This window comes from Heterocephalus glaber, unplaced genomic scaffold, assembly GCF_053883595.1.
Source record: "Heterocephalus glaber isolate CG9 unplaced genomic scaffold, H.glaber_assembly_v1.0 deba00001553, whole genome shotgun sequence".
Taxonomy (NCBI): Eukaryota; Metazoa; Chordata; class Mammalia; order Rodentia; family Bathyergidae; genus Heterocephalus; species Heterocephalus glaber.
In genome coordinates this window covers 22,758,014-22,780,432 of record NW_028258344.1, presented here as the reverse complement: position 1 = coordinate 22,780,432, position 22,419 = coordinate 22,758,014, and the positions used below count along the sequence as shown (strand labels likewise).

General features: G+C 33.8%; 1 protein-coding gene across 2 annotated transcripts in view; it reads right to left on the bottom strand.

Annotated features, from left to right (window-relative positions):
• The window catches only part of Zc2hc1a (zinc finger C2HC-type containing 1A), a 49,550-nt gene that overhangs the window by 17,555 nt on the left and 9,576 nt on the right, over nt 1-22,419 (bottom strand). For both annotated transcript variants that reach the window (XM_087190512.1, XM_004842024.4), the window contains exons 2-5: nt 15,566-15,642; nt 13,492-13,608; nt 8,688-8,829; nt 5,390-5,538 (exon numbers count right to left, since the gene is read on the bottom strand). In XM_087190512.1, the coding sequence (XP_087046638.1) occupies nt 5,390-5,538; nt 8,688-8,829; nt 13,492-13,608; nt 15,566-15,642 (485 nt within the window). The remainder of the gene's footprint in view (nt 1-5,389; nt 5,539-8,687; nt 8,830-13,491; nt 13,609-15,565; nt 15,643-22,419) is intronic.

Sequence of the window (22,419 nt, the reverse complement as noted above, 5' to 3'; positions counted from 1 at the left end):
AAAGCCTTACATCCTCCAAGTATAGAACTTTACTTCCACAAGAAGAAAACAGCTGTGGAGATGAAGCATGGTGGTACCTGCACAACATTATGATACATTTAATATCACTGATTTGTATGCTTAAAAATGATGAAGGTAAAGGAAAAATATTTCTACTTGTAAAAAATTTTTACTGAAATTGGACAAAGTCCTTTTCTGACAAAAGGAATGAATGAACCAATCCTTCAATGAAAAACTAAAAATGCCTTGGTAAAGCACAACGAAGTATTTTAAAAAAAGACACTAAAATATCATTTTAAAAGCTTAGATGAGAGAAAAAGAAATTTCCAGGTTAACTCTTTTTGAGATTATAATAACTACCTGGCTATCACATGGATTTTCTGTATAAGGCTAATCAAGCTAACACACACCAATAATTTCATTAAAAAATTTTTAGACTGACTACTTTTAGTTAACTGAAATAAACAAGCACAAATTTCTTTAGGAGAAAGTAGCTCACATGAATAATCATCATAAATACTGTTTTAGAGGTAACAAGCTGAAAATAGTAAATATTAATCATGGATAAGAAAGCATAAATGATGAGGAAAAAAGACAGCAGAAATATATCTATCAAAGCCACCTGATATAATAATTATCAGACACATATTTCAACAATTTTTCTAATACATTTTAAAAAAATGAAAATATTAAATTACAAGCAATAAAAAGTAGGAAAATAGAAAAACTTTCAGAAAATAAAAATACAGTGACACATTACAAAATCTGTGATGGAGAGGTGAAGTGGCCATATAACACTCTTATAGATAAATCTGAAAGAGGATTTTTTAAAATATTAAAAGGCTAGGAACCATGGAAGATTTGCAACTATGCCCCCTGGGTATAACTGCCTACGATAACTTCTCAGTGTTAAAAATAGAAAAATAAATACCATCTCACAGGAGAAGAAAACAAAATCCAGGTTTGATTTATTATTTATAATATAGAGCCTTCAACCAAAAATTACTAGTAAAAAACAGGAAAATATGACCTGCATTTGACAAAAATGACCATCAACAGGAACTGACTTGACATGCATACAGACAGGTGTAAGATTTTGCAAATAAGGTCTTCAAAATAGTTGTAACTACATCAAAAAACTTTAAGAATTAAGGGAAATATGGTCAACATGTTAATGGTGAATGAGCAGATAGGGTATCCCAAGAGACAGGCATTTTCAGCCAACCATAAAAACAAATGAGCATTGAAAAAAGATGGTAAAAGAGGTTGAAAAAAAAGAATGAAGGTCTGGAAATGATAAGCACATAAATAAACATAAAACAAAGTATGTATATGTATACATAAATATTTGTTTGAATGCAGATGTTTATAGATTTATTTTCTTCTAATATCCTTCAAAGTAGGTGGCTTTAAAAAATAATAATACTAGGGCTGGGGATTTAGCTCAGTGGTTCCGTCGCCTGCCTCGCAAGCACAAGGTCCCGAGTTCGATCCCCAGTACCAAAAAAAAAACGTCATAATACCATATAGCATAGCAATACACATCAAGAATACTGACAGTTTATACCGTTTAGAGTTATTATGTATAACAGTAGCACTAACAATGGCAAGAGGTAAATGAAATATGAATAAGTCAAAGATACACTGTTATTAGAGTAACTAAAAGAAAATCAACATTATATAACCAATAGAAAAAAATATCTTTTATGAAAAAGCAGCACAAGAATCATACAGTAACAAAACTTGAGGACAGCAACACGGTAAGCTTACATACAACCTACCAAAAATAAGTATGTTAAAGGAAAAATATCTAAACACTTCAACCAAAATGTTGTGGTTGCCAGAATGAATTAGAAAAAGCAAAACATGAATCAATTATAGGCTAGTCTATAGGCTTTGCAAAAACATCTTTAAGTTAAAGGAAGAAAATAAGTGAACATAATTAAACTGAAATTACTATATTCTTACCAGATTAAACACACTTTTAACAAAAGGAATGTTGCCACAGAAAGCGATACTTCATAATGATAAAATGGATAATAAATGGGACAAATATAACAAATTGCAAATATAAACACCAGGAGATACTCAAAGTACTTGATGTAAAAGTGGCAAAACAAGAGACACAGAAAAAAATCATAGTTCATCATTTTAATACACTTCCTTCAATAACTGATAAGACATCCAGAAAAACCAGCCAAAATGAGTCACCTTAAACTGACATTTACAAAACTTCTTCAATAATGATGGAATACCCAGAAGAAGAGCCAGTCAGAAGCAGTCACCTTAAAATGGCATTTAGAAAACATTGCAGAACACACATTTTCTTTCCCACATGCCATGTGGCATCCACCAAATGGAGACTATATGTTAGGTAATAAAACCAATTTCAGTATGATGAAAATCTTGCCAACTATGTTCTCAGAGTACAACAGAATTAAATTAAAAATAACAGCAAAACATTGTGAAGAATCTCATTATCTATAAGTAAATGATTTGCTTTGAAATAAACTTTTTTTGTAAGATACAGTTAGAACAATACTGAAGGAATGAATCAACAGACTTTCTTTGGAAAGACATAATAAAATTCACAAACTATAGTAGCTAGATTGATAATGAAAGAAATTTTATAACTACATTAAATTAAAAATTTAAATTTAAAAATTAACAAAACTTTACTTAGATGGGAAAAAAAGACAAAATATCAGTATTTGGAATGAAGTACTCAGCATAAATTCTACAGCCAAAAAGGATAATACTTTTAGGTACTTTTTAGTACTTTTTAGGTCAATAAATTCAATTACACTGATGAAATAAACTTAGAACATGCAGGTTGCAAAACTGATATAAAAATACAGTACTTGAATGCTACAGCTAATAAAAAAATTTATGTAGTAATCTAAAACCTCAGAAAAATGAAAACTGTATGGCTAGAATCTTAACTGAATTCTAGCAAAAATATAAGAAAATAACCCACCACTACAAAACTCAGAAAAGAAATCATTATGAGTCCAGTGTAACTCTGATACCAATCTCAGTTAAATTATAGAACAATGTTCCTCCTGAGAATAGATGAACATTTAACAAAATTTTAGCATATCAAATCCAAAAATATATAAAAAGGACAATTCATTACTAAGTAGAATTCATTCATGGAAAGCAAAATTAATTTAACATCTGAAAGTCAGTATAATTTATTATATTAATACTATCTTATACTACTTCATTAATGTGGTTTATCATATTAATAATATGTATTATCAATAGATTAAAAAGATAATTTGACAAAATTCAAATCCCTTTGCAGTTTAAAAAAAAATTCAGTAAAGAAGAAGAAAACTTTCAAAGCCTACAAAGTATAGAAATAAGAACTCACAGTTAACATCAAAGTAAATGGTGAAAAATTGAATGCTTCCTATTCAAAAACAGGATCAAGACAAGGATGTCCACTCTAAACATTTCTATCCAGCAACGTATGGACAGATCTACAGTACAACTGTTACAGTTTGCATCTAGAAAGTCCTTGGAGGTCCATATGCTAAAGGCTTGATCTCCAGCTTTTGGCTATATTGAGAGATGATGGAGACGGGACCTAGCGCAAGGCTAGGCCATAGGGCTGTGTCCTTGAAGAGGTATGGGATGCCCATCTTTTTCTTTTCTTTTTTTATACTCAGCTACGATGTGTACAGGACTCAACCACCAGATGTGCCAGCCAGGATGCACTGTCCCACCACAGATGCAAAGCAAAGGGGCCAACTGGTCATAGATGGAAAGTTCTCAAACTGTGAGTCAAAAATAAGTGCCCTTTCTTTTTAAGGTAATGGTCTCTGATATTTGTTATTATAATGAAAGGCTGTCAGCACTAAATCACAAAAAAGAAAGGCATACAAAACAGAGAGTAGGAGCTAAAACTGCTCTTATTTATGGATGACTTGATTATATACACAGAAAAAATCGAAAGAAAGTTAGATATAACAAAATATGTGCATGACTTATATATTAAAAACTAAAAGACAATAAATTAAGCAAAATCTAAATAAGCAGGAAACATAACAAGTTCATGGACTAGGCAATACTATTAAGATGGTCATTCTCTGACTTACATACAATGTCATCTCTGTCAAATCTAGTAGCCTTTTTATTTTTAGAAATTAACAACTATAAAATTTATATATAAATGTAAACAACCTAGACTAGCCTAACCATTTTTTGAAAGGAAAAACAAATAGGAGAATTTCAGTGATCTGATTCTCAGGATTATTAAGGTATAATCTTTGGTATAGTGGTAATATGATGTTGATTAAAGGACATATACATTAATAAAACAAAAAAGTTTGTCCTGAAATAAAACCAAATATATACATTCAACTGATTTTCAACTGAAATGCCTAGACAATTCATTAAGGAAAGAAAAATCTTTTCAACAAAAGGTATTTTCCTCATAATGATGATGATAAAGATGATACGGTTTATTTCCAGTATTCTAAAAGTTTGGTACCAGCAATCTCCCAAAGAGGCCCCTATTGTTTTGGGGTCTTTTGATCCAACGTTTGATTCATAAATAATAAGATATAGACTTGATTTATTTACTGTATGCTAGGTTTACAAAACTTAAAAAAAAAGTTACTAAAGCTGTAAGCTGTGGCATACACCTGTAGTTCCAGCTACTTGAGAGGCTGACATGAGTATGTCTGGAGCCCAGGAGTTGGAGGCAGCATGGAGAACACTGAGAAACCCTGACTCAAGAGGAAAAAAAACCTTCAAAAATGAAAGCTTTGTCAAAATAGATATCTGCTTAATAGTCTACATTATCAATGTTTCTATTTAACAGTATGCTTATAGAAAAATAACAGTACCATAAAAATTAATTTACCAAAACGTTTTCACATACATGATGTTTGCTTCTCACAGCTATGATGCAGATTATCATTTCACGGATGAAATGTAGCAACCAGGATTGGAATCCAAGTTTTCCTCCCCTTGTGTTCATTACATATTCATATACTGCTTGTATATAATATAGAAATATTCACAATATTTATGTGATTTTCAAACTGTCTTTTAGTGCATCTTTCTCAGTCTTCAAATACTTTTGGGATTCCTCTGAAACTGGTCCAACCTATCTTTAACTTTTAATAAATTACATTTTAGTAAATGTGTTAATTCAGTATATTTTGCAAATCCCTTCTAACTTTTTATATTGGTTAGTTTTTCAATTAGGCATTTACATTTCTTACTAAACTCCTTAGAACTAATACATCTATTTTAGCTGGTAAGAAAAATATAGTTTAATGTTCTGTAAGGCATGTACATAATCTACATAAACTATGAATCTGAAAGCATCATGTTCTCATTTATTTATAGAAATAACTAAAATTGAGTTTTTTACCTGTGTCCTAGTAGTTGGTTTTCCTTTGGTATCAGCAGAAAATCTGCCTTTATTACTAATACGTGCTGCCTGTTCTTTACAGAAATTTATATGTCTATCAGCTGCGTTTTCATTGAATCTCCTTTGGCAATATGGACACTGGATATAATCTAAAACAGATAAAAAGAAACAGATCAATAACAAATACTTGAAAACAGATATTAAAATAATCACTAACTTTTCTAAATTCAAGATCTGTAATTATTACATCTGATAACCAAAAATTCCCAGTTCTGTATAACATCCAGCTTGTCTTATCTAAACAGTAAATTTACGCATTCAAGAAAGAAGTCCACTAAATTAATTCTAATTATGTCCTAGCTGTGAATCAAATTTAGAGGAAACTAGGAGGAAAAAAAGAATAAAATATAAATTCTCAACATAAAAGAAGTAGAAGAAAAATATCACTTTGTCTCTATAATATCATGTGCTTTCATCATAAATGCAAATTTTATGTCTCAGATTAAATAGTAATAACACATTAAAATACAACTTTCAGTATGGCTTCATCTATAAAATCTTATTTCAATTACAGAAAACCGTCAAGAAATAGTTTAATGGACTTCCAACAATTTTATTTTCTCTTAGAAGCCAAAACAGATGGAAGAAGTGATTTAAAAAAATAAAACTTCATTAACATAATTAATTCAAATTTAAGAAACAGGGAACATTTCCAAGATGAAATATACTCCCCAAATGCAGCTCCTATAAATAAAATTTCTAAAATTAAATCTCAAAATTAACACAGAACCAAATTCTGTTGCATTATGAGAGATCTCAAACAAATGAGACATTGAGAATAAATATAAAAATATAAGCGTGTCAAAAGAGAAGCTATTAATTTCAAAAGGTTTACTTTTGAAGGAGTGTGCCCTCTAGAATTTATACTCATCTGAAGCTCAGAAAACTGTCCTGCTTACAGATTTAAAACCTGTAATAACAAAGAATTTTTCCTGGTTAAGCCAAAAAGATTAAATAATTTCTAAATCCCAAGTTATCATGAAGAAATAGCACTGTCTCACTCACTTGTGAAGAATATAGCTATGTAGAATAAGATGCAAAATCTTAGTACCACCAAAGCAGAGGACTCATTCTCATGAGGAAAAGAAAGGTAGATGCAGAAGAGATCCAAGCCCTGTTGTACCATCTTGGACATACTCACAGAATTACAGTTAATTAGTAATATTCTAAAATAGGGGATGGCAATCACTCATCATTCGACAGATGCAGATGAAAACAACACTGAGATTCCACCTCACCGCAGAAAGAATGGCTGCTATCAAGAAATCAACAAATAACAAATGTTGGCAGGGGTGTGGGGAAGGAACCCTTCTCCATTGCTAGTGCGAGTGCAGACTGGTGCAACCATTGTGAAAGTCAGTATGGAGATACCTCAAAGAACTAGGACTAGAGGTCCCATTTGACCCAGCTATTCCCCTGCTGGGTATCTTCCCAAAAGAATTAAAAGAATCATACCACAGTGATATATGTGCACCCATGTTCATAGTGGCACAGTCTGTAATAACTAAAGCTTGGAAGCAGCCCAAGTGCCCATCAACTGGAAACTGGGTAAAGAAAATGCGGGGTTTTTTTATAAAATGGAGTACTACTCAGCCATAAAGAATGAAAAACTAGAGTCATTTATAGCTAAATGGATGCATATCGAGGCCATACTCTTGAGTGAAATAAATAGGACACATATGTGTAAATACCAAATAGTTTCTCTAGTATGAGAAACTGATAGTGTAAACAAGGGTTAAAATGATTAAAATGAATACTTGATAATTTGAAATAGGAAAAAAGGTCCAAAGACGAAGGAGTGAAGGGAGGGGAAGGTGGAACAGAAAAGAGGGAAAGGAAAAATTATGAGAAAGAAAAAAAAAATGGAAATGAAATCTATGTAAATAGGGAAGGGTGGAGGGGGTGAAGGGCACACAGGCAATGGCGAAAAAAATAAGAACCAAGATACATCATGTACAGGTACAAACACCCAATGATAGATGTAAATGAATTGTATACCTAAAATGTACCAATGAAAGAACTAAAAAAAAAATTAAAAAAAATAAATAAATAAAATAGGGGTGGGCAAACTACAGCCTGTGGGGCAAATCCACCCCATGTGCAGCTTGTTTTTGTATTATAAAAAAGGTTTATTGGAACACAGTTATACCCATTCATTTACATATTATCTATGGCTTACTACAACAATGAAAGTTAAGTAGTTTGGGCTGGGGATTCAGCTCAGTGGTTCTGGCGCCTGCCTTGCAAGCGCAAGGTCCCGAGCTCAATCCCTGGTACCAAAAAAAAAAAAAAAGAAAGTTAAGTAGTTTCAACAGGACTATACATGCAAAACCTAACATATCTGTCATGTGGTCTTTCATTGAAAGTTTGCCAACTTCTCTTGTACAATAAAATGTTAAAAATAACCATATCTAGGTTTGCTAAAAAGCACTCTTTGCTAGGAAATAAATTGTAGTCTATCTCAATTTTAGTGTTGCTCACATTACATTAAAATAACAATCTTTTTAGGTTGTTCTAATGACCGATAGCAAATCATCAACTGTGCTGTATTTTAAGTCTATCAGTACCTCCTCTCATATGGGTTTGCCAAAATCTTGCTTTACTTTGGTAACAATGCAACTTTTAGGTGCCCAATGAAGAAAATATAACAAATGAATTGAAAGCATAATTCAGATAGTCCACATCATAGTTTCTACACATGAATTGTGCATTTTACCAGTAAGATTTTACTATCTTCTTCCCACATGAGAGGATACCAAAGAACCAGGCAACATATCTGAATCCTACTGAATGACTATAATTCAAGCCACAGTAAGTGCAATTAAATTATTTCCTAGAAGCCAGTGCGGTGGAGTATACCTGTAATGCTAGTACTCTGGGAATCTGGCACAGGGGGATCATATATTCAAGCCAAGCTTAGGAAACTTAGTGACTTAACAAGACTCTATTTCAAAATAAAAAATTAAAACAAGGATTGTGATGTACCTCAGTTCAAAGGCTGTGGGCTCATCCCCAGTACTGAAAAAACATTTTCCCCTATATTATTAACATTTGATGGTTAGCATAATAATTTTTAAAATTTAAATGCCCACATTATCACTATTATTTCATACCAAAGCATTTAAAGATTATGCTTTATTAGGTTTCATTATAATAAATTGTTTTGTGACAAATTAGATTTTACAAAAATTCTATTGTTTTCTATCCACATGAATATTTTTGTCAATATTCCATATACCAGGATCATAAGAAGGTGGAGGAGGAGGAGGAAGTTTGCCACCCTCTTTAAGGGCCTGATCCAGGCCTTTAGCTGCTCTTATGGTAGCAATGAATTCTTCATGTTTTCTTCTCCAATTAGATGGTTTCTTTGGTGGTTCTGGCTATAAATAAATAAGAAAAATCAGTATCAAAACAAATTTTTAGAAAAGTGAAATAAAACTTGAGGTAACGCTGAGCTATTTTAAATGTTCTTTTAACAGTAATTTTCCTTTTGAAATTAAAAAATGTTTAAAGAAATGTATGCAACTGCATTGTATAAAACTTTTAAAATGTAAATCTAATTGTGCTAAATTATCTTGTATAGGTGTTGCCCACTTACACTCTCATTATGAGTATTTTCTCATAACCTCGGAAACAAAACTAAACTTGCAGGTTTTTAACAGATTAAACAAGTGAAAGAGTCCTCTCTCAATGGATTTAATTAGATTTTCTCTTATAAGTGAGTTTGAGCATCCTTACATTTCAGTAAGAACCATTTGTATTGCCTATCTTGTGAATGACTGCACTTTTGTTCACAACTTCTTTGAACTGTTGCCATGATAACAATTTCTAGTAACTCTCTAGAGGATATTATTTTCTCTCTTCCTCCAAGAATTTGCTTTTTGACCTTGACTATGGATCATATAATATTTAGAATTATTTTAATGCTGCAGTTTGATTTACTACCTTTTTGTTTATGCCCTCTGGACTTGCAACCACAGTAAATTAGCTAGGCCCAACCTGAGACTAAAATAAAGGTAATGTTCTGATATTTCCTTCTAGAACTTTCATGGTTTAATGTTTTAAACTTTAATCTTTTATTATGCTAATATGGTGTGACATATCAATTCAATTCATCTTTATTTCTTAATATGGTGAAGTAGCTGTCTCAATGTCTTTTAAACCCACCCCACTTCCCAGGAGACAACATATTAATCATATACTTTTTGGATTGGGGTCTATTTATGAACATTTCTTCTGTTCCAGTGTTCTGACTATCCTTGTTTTAGTACTAGTATTTTCAATACTAAAACTTTCTAAAACATATTTTGACATCTGATAGAGTAATCCTTATTCTTTACAGTTTTTTCCTGATTATGTGTATTTTTCTATATGAACTTTATAATTAGCTTGTCTAGTTATAAAAAACTACGTTTTAACTGGAAAATTTACACATATTCATAAACAACACAGGGAATTTAAAATCTTTATCATACTGAATCTACTATACTAAAAACAAGCAGTATAGTTTCACAAGAAAAGGGTATGTTTGTATCATCTGTCAGTAGTTTTTTAGTCTCTCTTGTGGCAGTGTTGCTCCTTTATCATGTTATTTGTAAATATGTTTTGTGTTGTCTTTTTATAGAGGGTCTTCATTTTTATATTTCAAGGGACCACTGCTGAATATTGTACACCTAGCAATTTCTGCATAACAACAATATCCTTCATTACTTCACATGTCCTATTAGCTATAATAATTTCTCATTTGATTTTCTTGAGTTTTACAGGTATATCACATTTCTAAACAGTGATAGTTCTGACTACTGTATTCTAATCTCCAAGCATCTAAGTTGTTTTTCATATCTGTTTCAGCTAGCATTTAGCATACTGGTGGCAGTTTAATCTTGTTCTGACTTTAATGGGACTATGTCTTTCCACTTGGCTCACGTACCAAAAATCAGAGATTTATTTTGTCAAACTATCTTCATTTGTCTTCATTTTTAAAAATTAAGAATGTGTGTTCAAAACCAGTAATAAGGCAAGACTAATCAAGAATAAAAAGATAAAAATTTAGCAAAAGATACAACATGACAATTTTTACTTGAAAATTATTATATAGAATTTTGTCAATAAATACGTAATTAAAATGAAACAATAGCCTTAAAAACAAAAGTTGGCTAAAGAAATAGAAAATCAAAAGTTTAATACTTATTTTAAAAAATAATTACTTGGAAGCTAAGGCAGAAAGCCCGAAAATTATAGTCAAGCCTAGGCAACTCAGGAGGATCTTGTCTCAAAATTAAAAATAGAAAGGGCCATGGACATTAATTGAGTGGTGGACTGCTTTCCGGACGTGTTTAAGGCCTTGGGTTCAATTCCCACTACCGTGCACACACACACATGGAATTTACTATTATTAACAACCTTCCCTCAAAGAAACTTTCTGGTTCAGATGCCTTTAATATTGAATTGTTAGAGATATGCAAGGAAGAAATAACAACCTCAAATAAACTCTCAGAGAATTAAAAAAAAAAAAAGAGGGAGAACAACTTTTCAACTAGTTTTATGAGGAAACTGACAAAAATTACAAACCCACTTCTCTCAAAGATATAGACATAAAACTCTTAAATGAAACAATATCCCTCTGTTCCAGGAAGCATATTTCTCACCTACTGGTAAGTGCTGCTGCTCTTCTATTGTTTTCCTCATTGTATCTTTGTATCAATGTGAGCTAACAAGTTTCCTATTACTCATCACTGAATGAGTTAGGTTTTCCTGGTACAGATACTTAATAGACATTTTAAGGAAGAGAGGTCCAGGGCAGTCTCCCAGGTTACATAAAAATACAGCCTACTTTCTGCAAATAAAGCTTCTCTGTCCAATTATATGCAACTGTCTCTCCCACTTCTCTAAAGCAATACAGGTCCAAGAGGTCTACTGCTGCCAGCTTCGCTTCCCTCAGTTTCTGGGACCATTAGAAAACAAAACAAAACAAAAAGGACATGGCTCTTTACATTAAGCCTCTCATTCTCAGAAAGGTTTCTGAGAGCTTTCGGCACTAGGCTTGCTCTATTTTGTTTCTCCTCTCCCCACCTTTTTCCTCCTAGCTTCTGTCCAACTTCAGCACTGCTTATTCCAGGTTCCAGCTCTCCAAGTTTGTACACTCTCAGTTCTTGCCTTGGCTGTAGTTAACAAATGCATATATTCATTCTGACAAAATTTTCCCCCTTTAAGGAATCACCCTTAAGAGACCCCTCAGCTTTCATGTGGTAGACTCCCAGAATATGGGCCACAGGAACCCTCAGAAACTTCCTGCATTTTCTCTTATCGGTAGCTTAACCTGGATCTCAATTGCTTTGGGCAGCCCTTACATATATTTGGTAGACTGTAGATTACGGCTGCCTTTAGTTTTGCCAAAAATGGAAAATGAGGTAGTTGTTCTACTCCCTACTTTGTAGGGGTTTGCTTGATTCTGTATGATTTGCTTGATACAGGTAAATATGTTGACAATTACATTAAAATGTTCAAATCTTCCAAAACATTGCTGCTCAAACTTTAACGTGTATATGACTCATCCAAAGATTTTGTTAACATCAGATTCTAACTCAGCATATTTTTTAGGGACTTAAGTCTGTATTTTCAAAAGTTTGTGTGTGGTGCTGATATTACTGCTTATGGACACCACTTTAAAGAGCAAAGCAATAAACTACTTATGGAAAGCAGTGGGTTTTTTTACTTTCCTTTGTTTTGAAGATTATGAAGTATAACTTCCTCCCCCTTAAAAATGAAATGGTAACATTTAAGATTGTCATGGATGTTACATAATCCCCACCATAACTCCACGAGATAGATACTATCTCTATCACCATTGTACAGATGAATATGTATACATTAACTAACTTGTCCAAAATAACATCGTACACTGCATAGCCAGGATTAAATCCAGGCAGTTCACTCTTTAGGCTATTTTCATACCCACAGGATTATAATGCCTCCAAAGATTTGGCTAGTGTATCTATCAAAGTTAATACATTCACATATCTGGCAGGATACTAAGAAAAACTTCAAACATTAGTTTAGGTACCTTATTTAAACTTTATCATCCTCCCCATAAATATTCAGACTGTAAAATAAAGATGAATATCTAATTTTTCCCATTATCAAATAATTTCATTAGTAAAATTAGTTTCTGTTAGAGGCAGGCGCAGTGCCACTGGGCTGAATCCCCAACCCCTCTGTTAGAGAAGGAAAATATTCAGCTTGTGCTACTTACTGGAAGAGGTGATTAGCACAGAAAGTAGGGTTGTTTTGAAAACTATTCATTCAGGTACTCAGCTTTGACAACTTCACTGAAATGATCTCACAAAATTATCTGACAAATTACTGAAGTGATTTACTCTTAGCAATATTCTATAGGAGACATTTAGGAGAGATTACCACAGGCTTTGGTTCCAAAAAAGAAAATGTGACAACAGATATGTGGACAATTGAACAACTGATAAAACTTACCCCCAGCAAGCATAATATAGATTATAAATAATGACAATTAATTAATCTAGACAATCTATATATGTAATTGCTAAGATGTCTATAAATAATAGCTTTATTTTCCATATTTAGAGAATATACACTGCTAGGGTAGTATTAGGTCAAATCTTTTTTTTTTTTTTTTGTACCGGGAATTGAACTCGAGTCCTTGCACTTCTGAGGCAGGCGGCAGAACCACTGAGCTAAATCCCTGGCCCACATCAAATCTTAATATATCTGAAGCAGTTAACAGTGACTTAAAAAGACATTTGTGTTGATTATTTCCAGTCTGTAGTTGAGCAATCAGTTCTTTAATAGCACAAAAACCTCATTGCAATTGATGAAGCTTGAAATGGTACTTTGGTTTTCTTTCCTTTGCAGTTTAAAATTGTAATTAAAATAAAATTTTTGTTTCTGATAATTTTTAAACTGAACACATAACAAAGAATTGTATTGCTTTAGTCTTAACATAACAGATAATTTTGAGATATATATATATATATGCAAAGTTCACACTACTGAAAAGGTTATATTACCCTAGGTTTAAGAGGTTTTACAGTTGGAATATCAGTTCCTTCTGCTCTTTGTCTGCTTGAATCAAAAGTCTTCCGTTTTTTAGTGGCAGTTTTCTGACAAATAGGTCCATGTTTTTTCTATTAAAGGAAAGAAATACAACATATTATTTTCTCTTTTACAGAAGAAAAGCCTATTTAACTATTTAAACTGAGACAAGTTTAAAAATTTAAGCCCAATTTAAAAATATGAAGATAAATAATAAGGTGCACCTTGTTTTCAGTTTTAAAACATATGTTACCTTTCTCACAACAAGAAATTATTAAGGGGTATCATTTAAAAATGCTGACAGTTATTTAATACCCCTCTAGCTTTTACAGTACGAAGAGTAAGGAAAATAATGTAACCAAGGCTACTTGACTGAAAAAAGAAGTCTTCACTAAATAGATTATAGAAAAAGTCAATGAAGAATGCACTAGTTTGAGGATTACAAAAGTTAACATAACAGGAGTTGTCTGGATTACTAAAGGTAACATAATAGTAGGTTACCATAATGTTAACATAAAGTAAAAGGGCAAAGTATCAGATTTATGTACTTTCTTCAAAATTATCCCTTCCCTTCTCTAACTCAAAACTCTATTTTTTTTCACCTAGGATTTTTTTGAGGTATCTAATGCTCCACTCCCATAGGGTTTTGTTTTGTTTTGTTTTTTAATAGTTACCAACTCATTTATTTATTCATTCTTAAGGACAATATAGTGGAAGTATTAACTAACTTTAACTGAATCAACAAAAAAATTCTCCTTCTAACATATAAAGCATGCTGACTGATGACAGTGGACTAAATGCAGTTTTCTTTGGTATTCTGACAAATAGTGAAGAACTCAGAAAATTAACCTTTATCAGTGAAGAAATGGAAACGGCGCATTCATTTGGCTTATTTGATGTTAAGGAGACCCTTAGGCTTTCAGTGTGTCAACTGTCATATACTTGTTTTCAGTTTCAGTTCTAAAACAAGAACCATAACCATAGCTTTAATAAAATCTAAGTTCATAATAAAAAATGAGCAAATAGGTGACTTTCTTGTAAACCATTAATATCTGTCCTCATAAATTTAATTATGTAAGTCAAATGTATATGGTATTTATTTCCAAATTTGATTACAAAAATTGCACTTATAATAATACTATTTAATTAAATATTAGAGAAAAAAAAGAAAAAGGCCTTATTATCATGAAAATTTAGATAAATAGTTTGAAAATCCTTTGAATTCAAAAGAAAAAAAATACACTGCAGGGAGGGGAGGAGATGTTTCTAACGCAGTTAGAACACTCTGGATAGCTCTCACTTAAAGAAACGAAGTGGAAATAATGAAGATGGTGCATAGTGGATTGTGCCAAAACTCTAATCAGCAAATCTATATTTTAAAAATACTATTTATCAAAGAAGTAATAATACTATTTTTATATATGAAGTTAAAATGTTTAAGGTAAATAGGCATAATTATTCCTATTTTGCTGGCTGATATTATCAATTAAAAATGCTTCTATTTATATATATTAAATAGCTAAAAGTATCTAAAGAATTAATACATTTTAGGTGCACTTTTATATTGGAAAAAACTTTTTCTTTGAAATATTTGAAACACACATAAGAGCCAATAGTAAAATGAACTCCTACTTATTCATTACCCTGCTTCAACTGTTACCAGCAGTTTAGCAGTTTTGTTTTCATCCCTGCACTTTTGTCCCCTTAAGTTCTTTAAAGTAAATCTCAGACATTATATTATTCAGAAGTTGTAAATATATTATTATGTATATTTAAAGGTATTTTGTTCTGTTTTTGTGTTTTTGTAATGTTCCCACAAAGCTAGGAAGAATTTAACACTTTAATAGAGGAATTCAGAAGACCAGTGAAACTGAAAAAAGAGACGACTCTGGAAAAATGACCAGATGGTACCAAGACTCTTGAAGAAAAACACTACCCAGAACAGCTTCAAAAATTATTCCTCATGAATTCTTCCCATGACAGCTGTTCTGAAGCACTAAACAATTACTATTCAACTCAAAGGAAAAGGCTTGGAATCACTGTACTTACTAATGCTACTGGAAAGAATGTTCTTCCACAAATCTTGCAAGGCAACAATTCTCCAACTTGGACCGCACTTCCATTTTCTAAAACAGAAAAGAATTAAATAAATAATTTATATAGCTTAAATTGTGGATCTTCACATTTTAATGTTTCTCTTAGTTTCACAGGTAAATTGTCAGCTGTTATGAAAAACTTCTTGTTCCATTTCAAAATTATCAATTAAAATGACATAATGCTTACTGTTATCAGTGATCTCCATCATGGTAAATATGAGAGTGATTATTTAAAGATAACCAACCTGATTTATTTGCAAAATATTTAGTCTTTTTCTAATTATTTAATGAAATCAATTTGTCATATATATATATTAAATTATATATTAATAAACTTTAAAAATCAAATTTATCTGATTAAATCTCCAAACCACGAAAAATTCTCATTGGTGACAGGTAAATGACTTATTGAGATGATCTAGACAGTTTAGAATAAAAAGAATCATGTTCTGTATCAGCAAATATAGAAAATATAAGATTCTAAGGATAAGATCATCTAATTATGCAAATTACATGTATACATGATTTGTTCATCAGTCTTTTATACATACAATACTTATATTAAGAATCATAGGGCCAAAGTATGAAGTATTTTGAACTCACGGGCATAAATCATTAATAAAGGGCAAGCCATAATTTCATTCAATTAAAATTAATATATTCATTATATACATGGATACAACAAATTTTACTACTACAATGACTTTTTAAAAACTTAAATTCTTTGGGGCAGACTCAGTTTGTTATTTCATTTTATAGTCAAATATCAAACCCAAATTTGTTCTGTAATTTTCTAAAAGGAATATATAAATCTGTACGTTTTCTCCTGTATTTTCTATTGAATATTACTGATTGTTAGAATTATTTTATTATAGGAAAGACAAATAGAAAAAACTGTTTTCTAGAAGTAAGAAACATTACAAATACAATTTTGACTTCATATGCTATATTCTATAGCACTTAGTGTGTTTATAAAGTTAACTACATAGAGATAATGATTAGAATATTTCAAATACAGTTAACAGAAGAATTTTTTTTTTGTCATACTCCTAGTACTCAACTGCTCTATTTTACTAGTATAGTGATAGTTTGTCATCTTAGATGGAGACAATGTTTATACAATGGCAGTTAAGCATTGGAAATTACAAAAACAACACTAAAATTTGCTTGATTCATCTTTCTATAATACCAGGGGCTAGGGTTTTTGAGCAATCGCATATATCTGAATCACTTAATTCCACTAACAATCTAGAAAGCTTAATGAGTTGCTCAATAAAATCTATTAGGTATATTAAGAGAATGTCATAAAAATGATGGTCAAAATGACATCACATGTTGAATACAGTAAGCCTACTGATAGTTTTCATATATTCCTTTAAATATAAACAATGGGTGTTTGCAACCACTGTGGAAATCAGTATGGAGATACCTCAACAAACTAGGACTAGAGGTCCCATTTGACCCTGCTATTCCCCTGCTGGGGATCTTCCCAAAAGAATTAAAAGAATCATACCACAGCGATATATGTGCACCCATATTTCATAGTGGCACAGTTTGTAATAGCTAAAGCTTGGAAACAGCCCAAGTGCCCATCAACTGGAAACTGGATAAAGAAGATGTGGTTTTTTAATAACATGGAGTACTACTCAGCCATAAAGAATGAGAAACTGGAGTCATTTATAGCTAAATGGATGCATATCGAGGCCACACTCCTAAGTGAAATAAATAGGACACACATGCGTAAATACCAAATAGTTTCTCTAGTGTGAGAAACTGAAAGTGTAAATAAGGGTTAAAATGATTAAAATAAATAACTGATAATTTGAAATAGGAAGAAAGGCCCAAAGGGGTAGGGGTGGTGGGAGGGGAAGGGGAAAGGAAAGAAGGGAAGGGAAAAATTATGAGAAAAGAAAAAAAAATGGAAATGAAGTCTATGTAAATAGGGAAGGGTGGAGGTAATGAAGGGCGCACAGGTAATGGGGGAAAAAATAAGAACCAAGATACATCATGTACAGGTACAAGCACCCAAAGATAAATGTAAATGTATTGTATACCTAAAATGTACCAATAAAAGAACTTAAGAATAAAAATAAAATAAAAAATATATATAAACAATGACTTAAAATTAAATATAAAATGTTTAAAAGTATCAAATATTGAACTTCAAAGTATATTTCAGTACAGTATTTATTGAACAGACAATAAAGAAAAATTTTATACAATTTCTATTGAAAGCAGAGGTGTACCTTAATTGCCGAGCCTGAGCTTTGTATGTGTGAAACTCTGAAGTCAATTCCCAGCAGAAAAATTTTAATAACTATTGATAGCAATCAATTCAACAAACTGAAATAATTTGAAAGCCTATCTGAGCAACTACTATCAAGCATGTGCAAGTTATAGTAGCATAAGTTGTATAGATAGTACAACTGGGGCTATGGGACCACTCCCCTCTCCACTCACATGAACCTGTTCACAGCCCAGGAACAACACCCCCCCCCCCAACATAACTTTGTCCTAACTCTAGAGACAAATAAGAATAACAAAGACTCCAGGGCTCTCACTGAAAGATTCCTGAAATTTCAAATCAGGGAACATGCACGACAGACCTGCCATATATTTAGTGCCTGTACCATCTTGCTTTCCTTTTGTGCTTATCTTAGGTACTTTTCTTATTGCAGAGACAAAATACAGGACATCCAAAGTTAAAGGAGGAAAAGTTTATTGTAGCTCACAGTCTATAGAGGTTTCAGTCTGTAATTAGCTGGCTTCAAGGTAGGGTAGCATGGCACAGGGGCATCATAGAGGAGAAAGAGTTCATGGCAAAGCAGGGCAGGAAGAAGGCACCAAAGCAGCGAAATAGCAAGCAGCAGCAGGTAACAACAGCAGCCCTCTTTCTGCCCCTTTCATTCTATCCAGGCTACATGCTCTAAGGTCAGGTAGCACTCACAGCCAGTGTGGGGCTTCCCATTATTCACACTTAGAACTATGCCAAACCAATCGACGGACAATTTATCACAAACCCTTAATCCCAGAATCACACACTTAATCCCAGCAGCACACACTTTAGATCCAGCCACCTCTGAGAAGCCCCACTGATAACTGACTGGATGAGGCTTTGGGGTAACATCTAGAAACAAGCCATAACATTCCACATCTGGCCCCCAAAAGACTCATGGACATCCCTTTATGCAAAAGATGTTTAGTCCATCTCTAAGAGTTGCCAAACTCCTAATATTTTTAGCCCTGGTGAAAAGTCCAAGTCCAAGTCTCCTGAGATTTAAGGCAAACTCTTAGCTGCAAGCCCCTGTAAAAATGAAAAGAAAGTTAAACACTTCCAACCTAAAATGGCACAAGATAAACATTCACATTGCAAATAGGGGGACAGAAAGGAATGAGACCAAAGCAAGTCCAAAAACCATCAGGACAAGCATTAAGTCTCATAGTTCCATGTCTAGCATTCAAGGCAATATGTGACAAGATGTGAACTTCAAAGGGCCTTATGGCACTGATGCTTGTAGCTCCCAGAGCTTCTCTATTGGGCCAGTTTTGCTCACTCCTTGCAGCTTTCCTCAGATGCTCCATGTTCCTGAGTTCTCCAACTTTCTGGGGTCTCCACTGCACCTTCAGCTTCACACAGCTTCACAAACTGAATTCTCAGGAGCACACTGCCTAGCATCCCTGCAACATGGGTGGAAGCCTTCCTGATCCCACAATTCTTGAATTCTGCATGCACCTAAAACCAGTACCATGTGAATAACACCAAGGTCTCCCTCCAACTGGAGCAGTAGCCAGGCTTCCTTCTCTCTTGAATGTAGGGGTCAAGTGCTTAGATTGCTGAGCACTATGAACCCAATCTGGAGGACCAAATTCTCTACGCTGCAGCCTTCTGTAACATGGTGGTCTGGGGCTCTCTTCTCAAAGCAGATTCTTTCACCTTTGCAACTTTGAGGCTGTGAAGGCTGGAGACCTGTTGTTTCTTGTGATGTCCTCAGGCCATCTTTTCCATTATCTTGTTCCTTCTCAGCAACCAAATTCTTCTCTGCTCTATCTTTGCAGTCCACCACTTTACTGGCGCTTCCTTTCTGGACAAATTCACAACATTTTAAATCATTTTGCTGGGTTCTTTGCTCTTGACTCTCAACATAGATCTGACTACAAGTCCATAACAGTAGCCATGTCACCGCCTCAACATTAGAATGCCTTGAAATTTCTTTTGGAAGATTAATTACTCAGTTGCCCTTAATCTCAGTCTCAGGCAAAAATCTCTGGACAGGTGTAAAACACAGACAAACTTTACATAGCATACATTATCTGGAGACCAACAGCCAACTCAGTTCTTCTTTCCACCAAAAGCTTCCTGAGCCTGGCCTTTACCAGCAGCATTTCTATCAGCATTCAGGTCTTCTGAGCTCTGATCAGAATCTTCCATCAAGAATAGCTTAAGGCATTTCAAGGCTGCTTCTTAAGCCAAAATATCTAAACCTTTCCAAACTCTTTCTGCAAGCTAGCTCCAAAGGCTCCTGAACCACGTAGTCAGGTAGTCACAGCAAGGACCCTACTTCTGGTACCAAAATCTGTCCAAGATTTCTCATTGCTAAGACAGAATATTTAACACCCAAAGTTAAAGGAGGAAAAGTTTATTTTGGCTCACAGTTTGTAGAAGTTTCAGTCTGTAATTGGCTGGCTCCAAGACAGGGTGGCATGGCAGAGGGGTATCACAAAGGAGAAACAGTTCATGGCAGGCAGAAGACAACAAAAGCAGTAAGCAGCAAGTGACAACAGCAGCTCTCTTTGTTTGCTTTATATTCTATCCACGTTAGATGTGCTTAAGAGTGGGTAGCACTCACACCTAGTGTGGGCTTTCCCATTATTCACACTCAGAACTCTGCCACAAATTAATGGAGTAATTTAGTAATCACATACCATTAATCCCAGCATCACACACTCTAGATCCATCCATCTCTGAAAAGGCCCACCTATGACCGCATAAGGCTTTGGGAAGACATCTAGATACAAGCCATAACAGTGCTGTTTTCCTTTCCACAGGCATGAACCCCCTTGCTCTGAGATTAACTTTGCCTTTTAGACTTTGTTAACCTTATCTGTTTTCTCCATACCATTGTGTGCAACATCCAAAGCTTTATTAATCATGCAGAAGCTGGAAACCTGTCCCAGGCTCCATTTCCTACAGTAACATGAGGGTAGAATAACACAAGCACTGCTCTCATAAATATATTTGATTTACTTATTTCATAGAAATAAATGTTTTTAATATAAAAACCTAAAACTTGGTCAGAATATTACAATAAAGTGAAATCCAGTTCTTAAAATTAATCCCTGTAAGTGATCAAGCATGTTTAAAATAACTGTAGAGGAAAAGCTCTGTCACTAAAAGGCATAAAAAGGAACGCATTTAAAAGCAATTATCTCAATAAAAGAAGCTATGACTTCATCAAAATTAAAGATACACAAAAATTTTCTAATTTTCTTTTGTATTAGCTTGTCATAGGTTATTATGATTTACACCTAGATGTTTCCCCAAAGCCTTTGAAACTATGGTTCAGAAGCCTTTAGAACTGGCTTGCAGGAGGAATCTGGAATGATTTGGAGATGTCAGCTGGAAAAGCAGCCCTAGAATACTTTGAGCTGAGCTTGATGGGAGATTCTGGTCCCAGCTCAGAAGACAAGAATGCTGATTAAAAAAAAAGCAGAAGGAAAAGACCAGCTCAGGAGGTTTAAATTGGGAATAAGGACTCCAGTGCCAGATACGTTATAGGCCCTGTGTGTTATGCTCTAGAAAACAAAAAACAAAACAAACCATTGTCTATGTTTTGCTCCTGCCCTGAGACTTTGTAGGAGACTGAGATTAATCTGCCCGAGGAAAAGTAACATTTTAGGAACATTCAGGAAGTGGCATGGCTACAGTTAGGGGCTTTTAGTCTGTTCTACATTGAGAATCAAAAGCAAATGGCACAGGTGAATGATTTAACTTTCAAGTTTGGCCAGAAAGGAAGTTCAGATAAAGTTGGGGGCCTACAAAACTGGACCAGAAAAAAGGTTGGTTGGTGAAAAGATTCGCATTAAAAAGAAGTCAACTACTTTTGAAAAAGACTACAGGAAAAGTGGCTTAAGGGCATGTGAGTAACAAGGCAACAACCTTCTAAGGCTCAAAGTTGCAAAGGTGAAAGACTTTGTTTTGAGAGTCCCAGAGCACTCTGTTGGAGAAGGGCCGCCTAGGGAATTGATTCCCAGGTATTCAATTTACTATCCAGGCATTCTGAAGCCTCTGCAACCACTAGCAAGATGCAAACACTGCTCTAGCTGGCAGCAGACATTGGTGTCATCCATGAAGTGCTGGTTTTACAGTAATGAAGACTGCAACCATTATAGGTTCAGGAAGATTTCCACCCAGATTTCAGAAGAAAGCTGGGGAGGCCAGGCAAAGTCCTGGAGAAGGCAGTATGTGAAGCTGTGGGAGTGAAGCTGAAAGAGGAAAGGAGACCCTAGGAAAATGGCAAATAAAGAAGTGTGGACCATCTGAGGAAAGCTGCAAGGAATGTGCAAATGCAGCCCAGGGGAGAAGACAGGAGGGCTGCAGCCACAGGAAATGCCATAGGGGTGGGGCTCCCCAAGCCCTGTGAGTTCACACATTGCCATAGATGCTGAACGTGGAACTACAGGATTTAACGTTTGGCCTGCTGTATTTTAGTCTTGTTTTGGTTGCATTCCTTATAATAATTGCCTTATTTCTCCCATTTGGAATAGGAATGTTTATCTTGTGCCATTGTATGTTTAACTAAGACTAAG